This window comes from Hemiscyllium ocellatum, chromosome 22, assembly GCF_020745735.1.
Source record: "Hemiscyllium ocellatum isolate sHemOce1 chromosome 22, sHemOce1.pat.X.cur, whole genome shotgun sequence".
NCBI lineage: Eukaryota > Metazoa > Chordata > Chondrichthyes > Orectolobiformes > Hemiscylliidae > Hemiscyllium > Hemiscyllium ocellatum.
This window is the reverse complement of record NC_083422.1, coordinates 17,441,218-17,458,776: the sequence shown is the minus strand read 5'-3', so window position 1 is coordinate 17,458,776 and position 17,559 is coordinate 17,441,218. Positions and strand designations below refer to the sequence as shown.

The following is a 17,559-nucleotide window of genomic DNA, read 5'->3' as shown; positions in this document are numbered from 1 at the left end:
TCAAATGCCTTTTCCGCATCCAATGAAATTACTACTCCTGGTATCTTTCCCTGATGACAGGCTTGGATCATATTCAAGACCCTTCTGATATTATTGGATGATCTGCGGCCCTTAATAAATCCCGTCTGGTCCTCCTTTATAATATATGGCAGTACCCTTTCTAGTCTTAGTGCTAACATTTTTGAGAGAATTTTAAAGTCTACATTTAGTAAGGATATTGGTCTGTAAGATGCACAATCTTCTGGGTCTTTTCCTTTTTTGAGGATAAGAGAAATATTTGCTTCTTTCAGCGTGGGCGGGAGACAGACCTGACTATGTGCAAAATTATACATATCCATAAGTGGGTCAACCAATATTCCTGTAAATTCTTTATAGAATTCAGCTTGAAAACCATCCGGGCCCGGTGCTTTTCCGCTCTGAAGTTGCCTAATTGCCTCAAGTATTTCTTGGACTGTTAAAGGGGTATTTAGGGCCGACACCTGTTCCGGAGTCAGGCCCGGGAAGGTCAAATTTTTAAAAAATGACTGCATCCTCCTAATCCTATCTTCACAATCCTGCGATCTATATAGTTCAGAATAAAATTCTTTAAAGGTCGCATTGATCTTTTTATGATCATGAGTCAGGGTACCTGTACTTTCCTTGATGGTCGGAATAGTTTGAGGGGCTTTCTTTTTCTTTGCAAGAAATGCTAAGTATCTACCCGGTTTGTCGCCATATTCATATAATCTTTGTTTCGCAAATAATATTTCCCTTTTAGCCGTTTGAGTAAGCGCGGTGTTTAAAGCTGACCTAAGAGCTGTAATCCTCTGCAATTTTGTGATAGAAGGTCTATCAGCGTATGCTGTTTCGGCTGCTTTTAGGCGAGCTTCGAGCAGACGCTGTTGCTCTCCCTTCATTTTCCTCTGGGTCACTGAATAGGAGATGATCAAACCTCGTGCATAAGCTTTGATGGTCTCCCACATCATTGACGGATTGCTAGCCATACCAGTATTAATTTCTAAAAAAGTTTTAAGTTCTTGGGAGAAATACTTTAAAAATTTGCTATCTTTTATCAGGAAGGGGTCCATACGCCAATGCTGAGCAGATGTCCCATTGTTCTTTACCTTAGTTTCCATGTATACAGCGGCATGGTCAGAGATTGCTATAGTACCTATTTTACAGGTTGCTATAGAGTTTAGAAAAATCGATGGGGCAAAAAACATATCAATTCTTGTGTGACATTTATGTGGATTAGAGTAGAAAGAAAAATCTCTACCCTGTGGATGGAGACATCTCCATACATCTACCAATCCTAATTCTTTATTCAGGTCCACCAGTTGTCTAGATCTGGGAGATACTCCAGCGGCACTCTTGGGAATCCTGTCTATTTCCGGATCCATAATACAATTAAAGTCTCCCCCTATAATTGTATGACGGGCACCAAAGGCCATCAGTTTTGAAAAAGTTTCCGTTATGAATTTAAAGGGGTGTGCCGGGGGGCAGTATACATTTAAGATCCCATATTCCTCTCCATTTATGAGGGCTTTAATCAAAATATATCGTCCAGATTCGTCTTTTATCTGATTTAGAATTTTCAAAGGGAAGTTCTTCCGGACAAGGATAACGACTCCCCTGCTTTTTGAATTAAAAGAGGAAAAAAAGGCCTGATCAAATCCGCCCTGTCATAATTTTAAGTGTTCTTTATCCGACAGGTGTGTCTCCTGTAGGAGAGCTATATCAACTCTCTCCTTCTTAAGATTTGATAATATTTTCTTCCTTTTAACTGGCGAATTACTCCCCCTGACATTCCAGGTGCACCACTTAACCGACTGTTCAGCCATAATCATCTGGACAGATCCGAGACCCCTCGGGAGGGGAAACCCTATCTAGAACATCCCGAGCATGGAGCATACAAGATTTACAAAAGTAAAGATTCTCTGATACACTCAAAACAATATAACAAAAAACTCTTTCTAAGTATAAAAAATATAAAACATTCCGAATTGGAGATTTTCTCCCTTGTTCCCAGGGAGCGTCACTTCCTCTCCCACAGTCCATCTTACCCTCTTCCAACCAGTGCCCCACCCTTGACCCAGGTGTTCCTCAATAAAATGAGGAGAATTCAAATATAATATAAAGCTAGAGTTAACAGTGAACACCTCACCCCCACCCACACCCACATCTAAATATATTTGGGAATATTAATACCATATATAACTATAAGATTACAATCTCAACATGTAATACTTAAATATAATACCACAAAATAACAGGGGAAAGAAAAACAACCCCGCTCCTAAAAACAGAAGTAAAATAGAATAAGGTAACCACCTCTCCCCATCAACATTAACCAAACGCCCCAACATATATATATATATATATACATACACACATAGGGGGAAAGATAAGAAAAGATGAAGGGATGTAAACCAAAATAATGGGAAAGGCAGACCAGCGTCCACAATCTCTTACAGTTTATTTAAGAGAGTCCAAGAATTCCTTAGCCTTCTCCGGTGATCCGAAGTTATATATGGATCCTTCGTGGCTAAGGCGTAGCGTCGCTGGATATCGTAAGGAGTACTGGATATTTAAGTCCCTTAAACGCTTCTTCGCCTCATCGAATGCCTTCCTCTTTCGGACCAAAGCTGGGGAGAAGTCCTGGAACAGCATGATCCTGGATCCTTTGTGGGTCATAGCTTGGGGATCTTTTCCCAGATTTCTTGAGGCTTCCAGGAGCATCTGCCTCTCCCTATAGCTCTGCAGCTGGAACAGGACCGGGCGTGGGCGCTGGGTTGAGCCGGGCCCACGTACTGTGATCCGGTAGGCCCATTCTACCCTTACCTGGCCTGATCCATTATGCAGATCTAAAAGTTGTGGCAGCCAATGCTCTAAGAATGCTGTCAGCTGACCTCCCTCTTCCTGCTCGGGCAGGCCCAACAACCGAATATTTTTTCTACGACATCGATTTTCGAGGTCATCAATGTGGTTTTCTAGGTTCTGGACTCGATTCTCGAGAAAACGGATGTGGTCAGCTGTTGATTATATCCCAGTCTCTGAGGCTGCGGCCTTCGACTCCACCTCTCTGACTCAGCACTCCAATTCCTGAATGTCTCTGCCCTGCTTCTGCAGCTCGGCTGATAGTGCTTCTCTGCTCTGCCGAGACTCATCAATAAAAGCATCAATCTTCGCCTCCCACCTGGCAAACATCTCCTCAAAGCTCATCTTCATTGGTAAATCTCCTGAAGTAGCTGAAGACACCTTTGTTGCAGATGAAGAGGGAGAGGGTGGGGGAGGGGTCCCTGCTTTCTTAGAGCCGCCTGTTCCCTTCCCTTTACTCATTTTCCAGCTAGTATTAGACTATTTAAATGTACTAATAGGTAACTATTTAAGGTTAACAACTATTATAAATGGTTTAGTGAGTGTGGTGGGGGTGGATAGCCCACTTTTCCCAAGTTTTGGGTAGAGCACTGTGGACTCAGTCTTGCTGGGTCGCCGCCATCTTGGATCCCCCCGGGGCTGTGAGGGTTAGGGTGATGCACATGCTGCTAATCCACCAGGTCCGTGTTCTAGAGAGGTTCTGAATTACTAGCCATGGCACCACTCAAACACAACAGAACAAAGGGCAAATTTACCCCCCAAAAATACAAGGGAAACTTCCATCATGGAAGCACTGTAAATTGAATTCCTGAGGAGCTCCTTCCCTATACACAGGCTGATTCTCTTCCAAGCTTGCTGCTGGTAGGTTAACTTTCAGAGCAGAGGGACAAAGGCTGCAAAGGGGCAATTTCATATGCTGGTAATCCACCAGGCCCATGTTTTAGAGGGGCCCTGAATTATTGGCCATGGCACTACTCAAATACTAAAGAACAAAGGGTAAATTTACCCCCAAAAATATGAGGGAAAATTCCATAATGGGAGCACTGTAAATTGAATTTCTGAGGAGCTTCTCCCCTCTAAACAGGCTGGTTCTGTTCCAAACTTGCTGCTGGTAGGTTAACTTTCAGAATTGAGGGACTGAGGCTGCAAAAGTTTACATTGTGATGTAACTGTAATTGTATTTTGAAAAAGACCTGGATTATTTGTTAAATCTCTCATCTTTTAGAAAGGGCATGTTGGTTTCATTTCTTTCATATGTAAATTCCCATACTTTCTTAAAGTTACATTTTCAAGTGAACTTCAACAATAGGTGCCCTGTTGGCCCAGATAATGCATTAAGGTGAGAGGTGCCCTGTGTGAGGCTGTCTCTGCCCCAGTGTTGAGGCTGATTTTAATTAAAAAGGGATTTACAGAATCTTACCATGGATGTATGCAGTTTTTGAGCAAAATAAAATGTAATTCTGCAAATACAAATTTATCCACAAACGTGTGTGTGTGTGTGTGTGTGTGTGTGTAGTGCATTACAGTCACCTACAGTTTGACATGAACCCAAGGGCTCTGTTGACGCCATCCACTTGGGTACTGAAATTGGCTATTGGCCTCTGCTCGGCCACTTTGCGTTGTTGTCTGTCCCAAAGTCTGCCTTGGAGGATGGTCATCCGAAGGTCCGAGATCGAATGTCCTGGTAGCATTTTAGTTTTGCATTTTATAGACAATGTAAGCAGATTCCCTATTCCTGCAGTACTAAGGACAAAAGGGAGAATAGAAAGAGTAATGGAAAAATAGATCAAAATCAGACTGAGAATGGGGGAGGGGGAATTTGTTAATGATGAGTTTAGGAGCATTTGTGAAAATATGAACATTGTGGTCATGAACAGTGCAGCTGATGCTTCTTTTGGCAATGGACTAATCAACCACATGGCAAGTTACAATTGCCCATCTGTATGAAGAATCTTTTTTAAATGGTTGAGGGCTAAAGTCTTTATCAGTTGGTCTATGAGAAAAATCTCAAAATACTTTCTGTGCTGTGCAATATTTTTCCTGGCTCAAAGAGGGACTGCAATTATTTCCATATTTTCTGCACACTTCAATGTAATTTAAACCAGAAGATCATTCATTAAGGCAGAAGTTTCGAGCAAAATGCAGAAACATTGCAGAAGACTATCTGAAATAAACACTAATCCTGGGGATTTTGCATACTGTAAGAAAAAGGATCATAAAGAATGGAAATGTGTAAGGTTGATGGGAAAACAGTGTTTCTTCAACATGATGGTAAAACTATTAAGTTCTATTCACCATGTATTACGTGGGCTCACTTAAAACATTTCAATATTTGAACAGTTAATTCATGGCAATGTGGAACTCTCTGCCTTATAAAATTGCATGTTTACCAGCTATGAAGAACAGCACATTAAACATAGGTAAAAACATGCCTGATGAAGGGCTTTTGCCCGAAACATCGATTTTCCTGCTCCTCGGATGCTGCCTGAACTACAGTGCTTTTTCAGCACCACTCTAATCTACATTAAACATTGGTGCTGGATAGCAATAAGCTGAATGATACAGAAATAAAGAACAAGGCCATCATAACCAAAGGACAACAGTCTAGAGGAATTACTTAGGTGATGTGCATGTCAGAATAATCCAATGAATAGGGAGACATGACTACTGTGGAGACAGGAAAGAAAGTTACCAGCCAATATTGGCTAAGTGTTCAAGATGATGTATGAGGTAAGATCTTATAGACTGACAAAAAAGGGCGAAATAGTGGAAAATAGGAAATGAAGTGCAAGTTCTCATAGTGGATTTGGGAGTGATTCTTGCAGTAAGAAATGATATATATTGGTGATAGATCCTCTGATCATGAGAGAGAGAGAGAGAGAGATCCTGTAACAGTAGTCTAAAAGAACATAGCTTGATTATATTATGCATCAGAAGTGGGACTACAGAACAACCTTTGAACACTACAAGAAGCAGAAGCCCTAATTTTGGTGGCTGCCAAAATTAGGTTTAGTTAATGAATTAATTAGTGAAGCAAAATGCAAAATAATTGGATATTTAGAAGGAATTTCATGTATAAAGTGGTAGATAGAGGACAGCCAGCCTTATTGCATAGATGGATAAAGAGTCACCGGACTCAAAACATTAATTCTACTTTCTTCCAACAGATGCTGCCAGAACTGCTGAATATCTTCAGCAATTCCTGTCTTTGTTTCAGATCTCCAATGCATTTCTTTGTTTTATATTATTGCATGGATGGATATGTACAGAAAAAGTATTCTCAAATATTAGACTTTGAAGAGAGACTAGTGACTTGGAGTTTCAAAGAGAGATTTGGATATCAAGATGTTAGTGTGGATATCTTATGAAAAGTCATCCTGAAAATGTATTTGTTCTGTTAGTTACATATTTATGGAAGTGTACATTGATTGATAAACACCATATTTGTTACAGAGAGAAAATATTCAGGTGTTTTTGAAAGCATCTAAAGAAGAAAGTGATTTAGAAGGCAAGCTGTGGAAATTAAACAAATGTGTTTATGAATTGTATGTGCATCAAGCTTATGGTATTTCTCAGTTCACTCTGTCTTAATTAAAAGAGGCTGTTCTCAGCTAAGAGCTTTTACAGCAATATCTTTGTCTATTACAATGGAAAATTCTCAGAAACCTCTGATGCCTGGTCATGATTTTATATGGGAAGGGAATTTGATCAATATGTTATGATAAGATTAAAGAGGAATTTAAGATTGTAAGTCTGCCTTGGAGCAGAGCGAGGGTATTTGCTATAAATTTATAGGCTTAGAGATTAAGCAGAGTAAGTAAAGAGTAACCTTTGAATCAACAATCTGATCAAGAAAGTGCAATCATATCTCCAAAAAATATTCTAGGTAGTCACGGAAAAATGATCTCATAACTAATGGTCTTGAAACAAAGGGGCAGCATGGTGGCTCAGTGGTTAGCACTGCTGCCTCACAGCATCAGGGACCCAGGTTTGATTCCAGCCTTGGGCGACTGGAGTTTGCACATTCTCCCCTTGTTTGCGTGGGTTTCCTCCGGATGCTCCGGTTTCCTCCCACAATCCAAAGATGTGCAGGTTAGGTGAATTGGCCATGCTAAATTGCCCATAGTATTCAGGGATTTGTAGGTTAGGTGCATTAGTCAGGGATAGATGAAGGATAATAGGGTAGGGAATGGATCTGAGTGGGTTATTCTTCAGAGGGTCGGTGTGAACTTGTTGGGCCAAAGGGCCTGTTTCCAAACTGTAGGGATTTTATGATTCTAATGTAACAAAGCAAGTAACATGTTTTATTGGACAGTTGAACTAGATACCTAGAGAAGAACAGATGTCAGCTTTGATGCATTAAAACTAAATTCTATGATGTAATATGCTATTATTGCGGTTTTCAAAAGACAAATAAAATATTTTAAAATGAAAAGTGGAGAAATACATATTCAAGTTTCCAATCTTGAGGAACCCAAAGGAAATGAAATTATTAACTCTTTATTGACACTTTTCATGTCATTCACCCAGATGTGTATTTGAGTAAGCTGGTTTTACAATACTCTTGAATACAGTTTTCAAGAACAGCTTATTCCCCTCTGTTAACAGAGTTATAAATGGATCTATCATATATTAGAGTTGATCTTTCTCAGCACCTTTTCTGTAGCTGCCTCGTTATATTCTGCATTCTGTTCTATTATTCTGATGTACCAGGTCAGATATGACTTACCTGGATAGCACGCATTGTACTGTACTGTACCATGGTATATATGTAGATAATAATAAATTAAATCTTGGTGGGTGAAAATTGAAATTGTCTTTTGGTTGAAGTTGACTAATAAAAATGATAGTTAATAGTATTTTTTCTGCAGAAACACTAATTTTTATAAAAGTCATTGATGTAGGTTTTAATTTATCAAATAGCTGAGGGAAAATTTGCACAAGGAGTACTCTGAGAATGGTTTGCCCTTTGAATAATTTATACATAATTGCTCCCTTTGGGATAACATTTATTTGACAAAAAGTGTGCCTAAAATGGTGAAGGATTTACTTTACTGATGTAAAAGATATATTGGAGAGAAAAGAATCTTTAACTGCAATGGGTTGATACAAGTTGTCAATTGTTTTATTAAAATGAATTCTTGCACAAGGGGACTATTGGAAAACTTGGAAAAGGAGCATACTGCATTATTGATGTCTACAATGTACAGAAAATCATTTTCTTTTCCCTTTTTCTTTGATTTGTCTCACAATGTTAGTTGTTAACTATAAAGTTTTGATTGAAAGAAGAGGTGAATCTGTTAATTGTAAGTTAACTATATTTTAATATTAAGGATAAATAAGTGAAGAGCTTTGATCAATTAAGTACCAGGAACACAAAAAGGCAATGACTTATTGGACACTGTTTGTTGGTTATAGATGAGGCAGACATATGCAATATTAAAATCTGTAAAATAATTAAGTAATAGCAAGTTTAATTAAGTCTGGCATTCATTAAAGTTACGTCTGTTTTATTTCTTTACCATCTGGCTTCTGAATGAATTAGCACATTGCACAGCTTATAATATTTTGCAGTACTTTTAAAAACAAACAGACAGACCACACAATACTGCCTAAAAAAACATGTAAGATGTCCACCACCAATATCAGCAGGGATATCCTTAAAAAAATGTTAACCATATGCCCACACCCTCTTGTGGTGATCCAATATATTGCAAACTCTTAGAACGTGCCACACACTTTGATGTTATTCTCAGTAAATGTTAACGTTGGTGTGCATTTTCCAGCTAGCTGGATTGTTAGCACTGACAGGCAATGAGTAAGGTTGGGAAACCTGGCAGCGATCCCTATCTCTGATCTTTCCCTCAACTGAGTGAAGCATAACTTTCCAGTCAACCTTCTCTGTAAGAGCTTTATTTTCTGCAAGTCCCTGGAAATTCTACTTAAAGCAAACGATTGTGCAATTCAGTTTTTTTTTCATATATTTTGTACTCAGCACATCCATGTAAAGCAATACTGCTTGGCATATGTCAGGGTTTAACAATGTTTGGGATTTAAGTATGAATTGCTTCATTCTTTGCAGATTTTTCCACTGGATTTTAGTTTGCAGACTCTTCATTGTTTTACTTAAAATTGTCATTCAAGTTCCTTGCAATTCCTTTGGAAGATTTTCTTGCAATTTTATTAAGTAAAAGGGGATCAGTGGAGAGACAAGAAACAGGTTGCTTCAACTACAGCAGACTATCCCTACCCAGGTGACCTAGTGTACAAATTGGAGTATAGTTGCATGGGAGTAACTATTCCATTTTTGCCAATTCATTTTTCCAGGAACATGGCAAATGGAATTATGATATTTTAAAATGTATCCTGCTGGAAAACTCCAATTTATTGGATATCACCAAGGCTGGGATTGATCATCGTTGCAGGTCCTGTACCATTACAGCACAGAATATTAGTTAGTTAATATCTCATTAATGCATCAAAAGATTCACTGATATGTTGTTCCCAGGACAACCTTTCCGACTTTCTCATGGAAATCCAATGGCAGATTCAGAGAGTTTTACAGTTTTTAATATGCAAGCTTCCTTAAAATTTAAGGTGTTATGATTGCTACGCATGTGACTGATCTAGCTTCAGGAAAGGTTCCATGGTCTTTAGGAACTACCGTACATACTTGTGTAAAAGTCAATCTCTTGTAAAAGTCGAACCCTTATTTTTGGCCAAAAAATCTTGTATTTTCCATGTATCTTGCGCAAAAGTCGATCCTACTGTATCGCATTATAAACCTCTTACAAAAGAAACTGCATATTCCCATTAATACACTTAAACAAAATCGCATTCATTCATTCATACCGGTAACTCTACTCATTGCTCTTTGTTTACTACATTGCGTCTCCATTCATTCATTCATACTACAGCATGTTTGATTCATTAATTCATTCAGACCAGTAATAACTATATCGGTACTTTTCACACTTTGTTCACTATACATCCAAAAGTTAAAAAATTAATCATTTTAATTGTGCCATTGTATCTGAATAAAAGTGAGATATATTAGCTACATATAGATTTAATTTTTTAACAAATTTGTTAATGTTGCTGAGGATCATAACATATGAGAGTAAATGGGAGGGAAACTGAAGAACTTGGTAGGAAAATTCAAGACGCTAATACATTCAGAATTTAATAAATGTTTCATTTTGAGTGTGCCATTATACCAGGCCATGTGATGTTGAACAGTATGATTTTTCAGAATTTCGCTGAATCTTTGACATGTTAAATTTTCATACCAGTATGTATAAATAACACTTACTACCAGTAATTCATTCTTGTTTCTCTTGCTTTTAACTGGCATTTAACTTTACCATAATTCATTGTGTTTTTCTTCTTTACCCAGGATTAGTTGAGCGATCAAATCAACTTCTGCTAATAATACGGTATTTCAATCTGCAGCATGAATTTCAGCCCCTCAAAACTAGTGCCCATGCAATAGTCGACCCTATTACAATTAGGTATATAAATTGTACCTAATTGTACTAAAACGTCTAAAAAAATTCAACTTTTAGACCAGTATAAATGGTATGACATATTCCATTCCCTTCCTGATCAGTCAAAAGTAACAAAAGATTGTTTAAGTGAATGTCTACTTGTGTTCACATTGTCATTGCTGGTTAGTCCCCTGACTTTGAGCCATTCTAGAAGACAGCTGTAAGGAGGACTTCTAGGACATTGAGGCTACACTTTTCAGCCTTGAGCAGCAGCTGAGTGATGATATATGGGGCTAGTCACCACAATACTTTTTGAAGATTCCACAGATCTGCTGAAACTAAACCCCATCTCCAAGATCAATATCCACTGCATGCTGCACACATCTATCACCCAGAGACCTAACCATATAGTAGGTGGACATGAAGATGAAAGCTCATTTGCAGCTATGGGCAGAATAGAGTCACCCAAAGAGTTATCTCTGCAGAAACATCAATGCTAGCAGGAACAGTCAAATTCCAGGTTCTTCTAAAGAACACCTGATCTGCTCAATTGTCCACTAATACGCTATTTAGTACCTTAAAAAGAATTTGTACTGGACAAGATAAAATGGAGTACCATGTTTTCATCTGAGGTAACACATATGCTTGACTTGGTGACGGATGACCATGGGGTGTACACATTGCCTAAACTGACACTTCAGAAGTGTATTGAAGGAGTGTTTGTACATAGTTACTACATTTGTAAAGGGTTTAGAGGGGCAAATGTCTTGAAATGTATACAGAAGAACTTTTTAGCATCAACATACAGATGTCCTACAAGTGTCATCTTTGACCTAATTCTGGAGAAGAAAGTTGAACAGGTGTTGAGGTGACAGTGAGGGAGCATTTTAGTGATTGTAACCACAATAAGGTACATTTTAACTTTATGATGGAACTGGATAAAGATGGTCTGCAAAAAACAGTTTTGAATTGGGCTAAGGTTGATTTTATTATATGAGGGCAGAATCTGGCTTAAATGGATTGGGAACAGCTACTAGAGGGTAAATCTACAACAGAACAGTGTGAAGCATACAGAAAGGTACTGGGAGGAGTACATGCCTGACATGTTCCCTTTAGGGTGAAGTGTAGGAGCAACAAGCCCAAGAGAACCCTGATTTGTAGGAATATTCGGAACTGGATAAAAAGGAAGAGAGAGACGTATAGCAGGTACAAAGGGATTAGAACCATAGAGGTCTAAGAGGACTATAGGAAATGCAGGGAAGAACTGAAGCAATTAGGAGAGAAAAGAGAGGGCTCACAAGGTTAGGGAAAAGCTCAAGATATTCCAACAAGAAGACAGAGGGTGGGGGTGGAGGGTTGTTTTTCAGATTGGAGGCCTGTGACCAGTGGAGTGCCATAAGGATCGGTGCTAGGTCCTCTACTTTTTGTCAGTTACATAAATGATTTGGATGCGAGCATAAGACGTCAGTTAGTAAGTTTGCAGATGACACCAAAGTTGGAGGTGTAGTGGACAGCGAAGAAGGTTACCTCAGATTACAATGGGATCTTGATCGTATGTGCCAATGGACCGAGAAGTGGCAGATGGAGATAAATTGGAGGTGCTGCATTTTGGGAAAGCAAATCCTAGCAGGACTTATACACTTAATGATAAGGTCCTAGAGAGTGTTGCTGAACAAAGTGACCTTGGAGTGCAAGTTCATAGCTCCTTGAAAGTGGAGTTGCAGGTAGGTAGGATAGGGAAGAAAGCGTTTGGTATGCCATCTTTTATTGGTCAGAGTATTGAGTACAGAAGTTGGGTGGTCATGTTGCAGTTGTACAGGACATTGGTTAGGCCACTGTTGGAATATTGCGTGCAATTCTAGTCTCTTTCCTATTGGAAAGATGTTGTGAAACTTGAAAGGGTTCAGAAAGGATTTACAAGGATGTTGCCAGGGTTGGACGATTTGGGCTATGGGGCGAGGCTGAACAGGCTGGGGCTGGTTGCCCTATAGCGTCGGAGGCTGAGGGGTGACCTTATAGAGGTTTACAACATTATGAGGGGCATGGATAGGATAAATAGACAAAGTCTTTTCCTTGGGGTCGGGGAGTCCAGAACTAGAGGGCATAGGTTTAGGGTGAGAGGGGAAAGATATAAAAGAGACCTAGGGGGCAGCTTTTCCACGCAGAGGGTGGTGCGTGTATGGAATGAGCTGCCAAAGGAAATGGTGGAGGCTGGTACAATTGCAAATTTAAAAGGCATTTGGATGGGTATATGAATAGGAATTGTTTGGAGAGATATGGGCTGGGTGTTGGCAGGTGGGACTAGATCGGGTTGGGATATCTCGTTGAAATGGACGGGTTGGACCGAAGAGTCTGTTTCCATGCTGTACATCTCTGTGATTCTAAGGGGTAGATAATAACCAGGTAAAGAGTAGAGCCTATTCAGGACTAAGGGGGAAATCTATGCTTGAAACCAGAGGACATTGGTAGAATATTAAATGAGCACTTCATATCTATATTCAATCAGGAGAAGGTAGATTCAAGTACAGAACTCAAAGAGATGGAGTATGATGTTTTGAGCTGATTGATAGAAGAAGTGATGAGATGTTGTAGGTTTTGCATGATTTAAAAGTGGACAAATTCGCAGGTTTGGATGAGTTCTAGCCCAGGTTGTGGTGGGAATTAAAGGAGGAAATTGCAGGGGACCTAACCAAAATTTTAAATCATCTCTGGAGCTGGGGAGGTGCCAAATTGGAGGACAATAATGTAATTCCATTTTATAAGAAGGGTGTTAGAGACAGACCAAGAAGTTATAGACTAGTGAGTCTAACATCAGTGGTAGGGAAATTATTCAGAAGGGTCGACAACAAGGGGCATAACTTTAATATGAAAGGCTGCAAGATTAGAGGGGATCTGAGGAAAACCTTTTCCACCCAGAGGATGGTGGAAATCTGGAAAGCACTTGCTTAGGAAGATAGTTGAGGTGGTAAACCTCACAACCTTTAAAAAGTACTCGGGGGGAGATTCAGGTGCTGTGCTTAAAATGACTAAAAGTAAAAATACCTGCAGCTCGCAACAGGTGTGCACCCCTCCCCCACCCCTTCCAGCAGCAGCGGAGACGTATGCGGCTGCCTCGGGGGACTTACCTGCCTAGACGAGCCTGATCTCCGTGATCAATAAGTTGCAGGAGAGGATCAACATGTTTATCGAAGAATCCAGGGGCAGGTTGGAGCTGCAAAAGCATGACCAAGAAATTGATAAACTTGAACATCGCGTTGGAAGGGTGGGGCTAAAGGCCGCGCTCTCGAAGACTGCCGCTGAATCGGCTATGGGCCGGGTCTGGGCTTTCAAACAGTGAGCCCGGACCTTAGAGGAGCACATCGATGACTTCGACAATCGGGGTCGTCGAAAAAATATTCGGTTGCTGGGCCTTCCTGAATGGGAAGAGGAAGGCCAGCTGGCAGTTTTTTTAGAGCAATGTCTCCCTGAAAATTTAAAGTTGGAGTCTGGATCAGACCAGGTGCGGGTAGAGTGGGCCCACCGGGTTGCTATACGCAGGCCTGGGTCGAACCAGCGCCCCTGCCTGGTTCTGTTCTGGCTCCAATGCTACGGTGAGACACAGATGCTCCTGGAAGCCTCAAAATCCTGGGGAAGGATCCCCTGGCCATGGTCTGCAAGGGCTCTAGGATTATGCTGTTCCAGGATTTTTCTCCAGCTGTGGTCCGCAAGAGAAGGGCATTTGATGAGGCAAGGAAGCGTCTGAGAGACTTAAACATCCAATATTCCTTGCGTTACCCAGCACGCTGCACTTCAGCCATGAAGAATCCGTTTATAACTTTGGATCACTGGAGAAGGCTAAAGAATTTTTGGACTCTCTTAAGTAGACTGTAAGAATTAAGTTGTATGGCTAATGATGCAATTTTGCCCCCCCCCCTTCGTGGTTTACCTTTTCTTTCTTTTTTCATCCCCTTTATTGTTTAATATCTTCGCCGGGGGGGGGGGGGCAGCGAGGGGAGCCTATTTGTTATCCACTATGTGATTTTCTTTTTTTTAACAGACCAGGCGGCTTAGTTGATTCGTATGGGGGTGGGGGTGGGGGGGATGCGGGGGCGTTTGCTCTGTCCTACCTCACTTTTTTTAGAGCGGGTTTTGTTTTTCTTCTGTTGTTATACTTAGTTATCTATTACTTGCTGGGATTGTAACTTTATAGTTATATATGTTTATACTTTGTATTTTCTTTACTAAATGTATCCAAGTGTTGGTGTGGGTGGGGCACTCATTATTAATTTTGGTTTTATACTACACTTGAATTTGTTCACTCTGTTATGTGGTGCCTGGGTCGAGGGCGGGGGCACTGGTTGGGAGAGGATACGGTGGGTTTATTGACAGGTAGTGATGGCCCCTGTGAACAAGGGTGAAAATCTCCTTTTAAATGTGTTTTATATTTTTCTTATTTAGAAATAGTTTTTAACTATATTGGCATTATTGTATTAAAGAATTTCTACTTTTGTGAATTTTCTACAGTCTGTGCTCTGGGAGTTTTGGGTGGGGTTCTTCCTCCCTGGGGGTCTTGGACTTTCCTGGATGATCATGGTTAGTCATTCGTTTAGGTGGTGCACCTGAAATGTCAAGGGGAGTAATTCACCAATCAAAAGGAAGAAAATACTATCAAACCTCAAAAAAGAAAGGGTTGATATAGCTCTCTTACAGGAGACAAACCTACTGGATAAAGAGCACTTAAAATTACCACAAGGAGGATTCGATCAGGCCTTCTTTTCATCTTTTAGTTCAAAAAGTAGAGGAGTAGTCATTCTCATTCAGAAGAACCTTTCAAAATATTAAGTCACATAAAAGATGAATCTGGACAATATATACTGATCAAAGCTCTCATAAATGGAGAAGAGTATGGAATTTTGAATCTTTATTGTTCCCCGGCACACCCCTTCAAATTTATAAAGGAAGCGTTCTCCAAACTGATGGCTTTTGGAGCGCATCACACAATTATAGGAGGAGATTTTAATTGTACTATCGACCCAGAGATAGACAGGATACCCAACAATACTGTGGGTATATCTCTTAGGTCCAGACAATTGGCGGGTTTGAGTAAGGAGCTGGGGTTAGTAGATGTGTGGAGGTGCCTTCATCCGCAGGGCAGAGACTTTACTTTTTATTCTAACCCACATAAGTGTCATACTAGAATTGATATGTTTTTTGCTCCCTCGACATTTTTGAACTCCATATTATCCTGCAAAATAGGTAATATAATAATCTCTGATCATGCTGCAGTATATATGGAAGTTAAAACTAGGGGTAATGAGACAAGCTCCTGATATTGGTGTATGGATTCCTTCTTAATGAAAGATAGTAAATTTGTAAAATATTTCTCTCAAGAATTCAAAACCTTTTTGGAAATTAACTCAGGTATGGCCAGTAACCCGTCGATGATGTGGGAGACCATTAAGGCTTATGCGCAAGGTCTCATTATTTCATACTTGGTGACACAGAAACACCAAAAGGGAGAACAACAGCGTCTACTCGAGGCTCGCTTGAAGGCAGCTGAGATAGCGTATATTGACAGGCTCTCTATTGCTAAATTACAAAGGATTACAGCCCTTAGGACAGCCTTGAATACCGCACTTACCCAAATGGCAAAGAGGGAAATATTATTTGCAAAGCAAAGACTATATGAATACAGCGATAAGCCTGGTAGATACTTAGCGTATCTCACAAGGAGGAGAAAAGAGGCCCCTCGAGCTATCACGTCCATTAGGGAAAATGCTGGTACTTTGACTCATGACCACAAAAGGATCAATACTGCCTTCAGAAAGTTTTATTCTGATCTGTATAAATCACAGGATTGTGAAGACAGAGCTAAAAGATGGAGTCCTTTTTTAAAAGCCTGGCTTATTCAGACTTAACCCCGGAACAGGTGTCGATCCTGAATGCTCCCCTGACAAGCCAGAAAGTACTTGATGCAATCAGGTGCTTCAGAGCGGTAAAGAACCTGGCCCAGATGGATACCAGGCTGAATTCTACAAAGAGTTTAAAGGGGTACTGGCTGGTACACGTATAGACATGTATAATTATTCATATAGTCAGGGCTGGGTAAAAACAAGGACTGCAGTTGCTGGAAACCAGGGTCTAGATGAGAGTGTTGCTGGAAAAGCACAGCAGGTCAGGCAACATCCGAGGAGCAGGGAAATCGACATAGTGGGCAAAAGCCCTTCATCCGGAATAGTGCCCTCTTATTTATCCCTCCACTCTGCAGGCACCCTGCCTCTATTCCTGATGAAGGGCTTTTGCCCACAATGTCGATTTCCCTGCTCCTCGGATGTTGCCTGACCTGCTGTGCTTTTCCAGCACCACTCTAATCTAGACATGTAGTCAGGGCTGCCTCCCGCATTCGATGAGAGAAGCAAATTTTTCTCTCAATCTTAGAAAAGGAAAGGCCCCAGAAGATTGCACATCATACAGACCGATATCTTTGCTAAATGTAGATTTTAAAATTCTTTCTAAAACATTAGCATTAAGGCTGGAGAAGGTTTTACCATACATCATCAAAGAGGACCAGACGGGGTCTATCAAGGGCCATAGATCATCTAATAATATTAGAAGGGTTTTAAATGCGATTTAAGTCTGTCATCAGGAAAGAATACCAAGGATACTAGTCTCTTTAGATGCGGAGAAGGCATTCGATCGAGTTTACACACTGGAAAAGTTCGGTGTTGGAGAGGTGTTCGCCAAATGGGTCTCAATATTGTACAATGACCCCAAAGCAGCCATGATTACTAATGGTTTAGGCTCGGATAACTTCAGTGTGGGTAGGGGCCAACTTCAGAGATGTCCTCTCTCATTGTTATTATTCACGCTAATAATTGAACCACGAGCGGAAGCTATACGAGCTGGTTCTAATATAATGGCTCCAAGGGTTGATTCAGGTAAACATAAAATTACCCTTTATGCAAATGATGTTCTTCTTTTTCTTAGTAATCTTTTGATATCCGTGCCTCGCTTGATCCAAGTAATCAATTTATTTAGTGCGTTCTCAGGTTACAAAATCAATTTCACAAAATCGGAGGCCATGCCGATGGGTGGTCTCGCTAGTATGTCCAATTTATCAGACAGGTCTGCTTTCTGGAGGGTTTTTATATTTAGGTATTTTTATCACCCCAGTATTTGGTCAGCTGTACAAAGCCAATTTTGTGCACCTATTAGAAAGGATAAGGCAGGACCTTCA

The 17,559-nt window shown here is 40.3% G+C and overlaps 1 protein-coding gene across 1 annotated transcript in view; it reads right to left on the bottom strand.

Moving 5' to 3' along the window:
- hectd2 (HECT domain containing 2) overlaps window positions 1-13,593 on the bottom strand; it is a 139,699-nt gene extending 126,106 nt beyond the window's left edge. The window contains exon 1 of the mRNA XM_060841778.1: window positions 13,469-13,593. Within this exon, the coding sequence (XP_060697761.1) occupies window positions 13,469-13,593 (125 nt within the window). The remainder of the gene's footprint in view (window positions 1-13,468) is intronic.
- Between the last annotated feature and the right edge of the window lie 3,966 nt (window positions 13,594-17,559).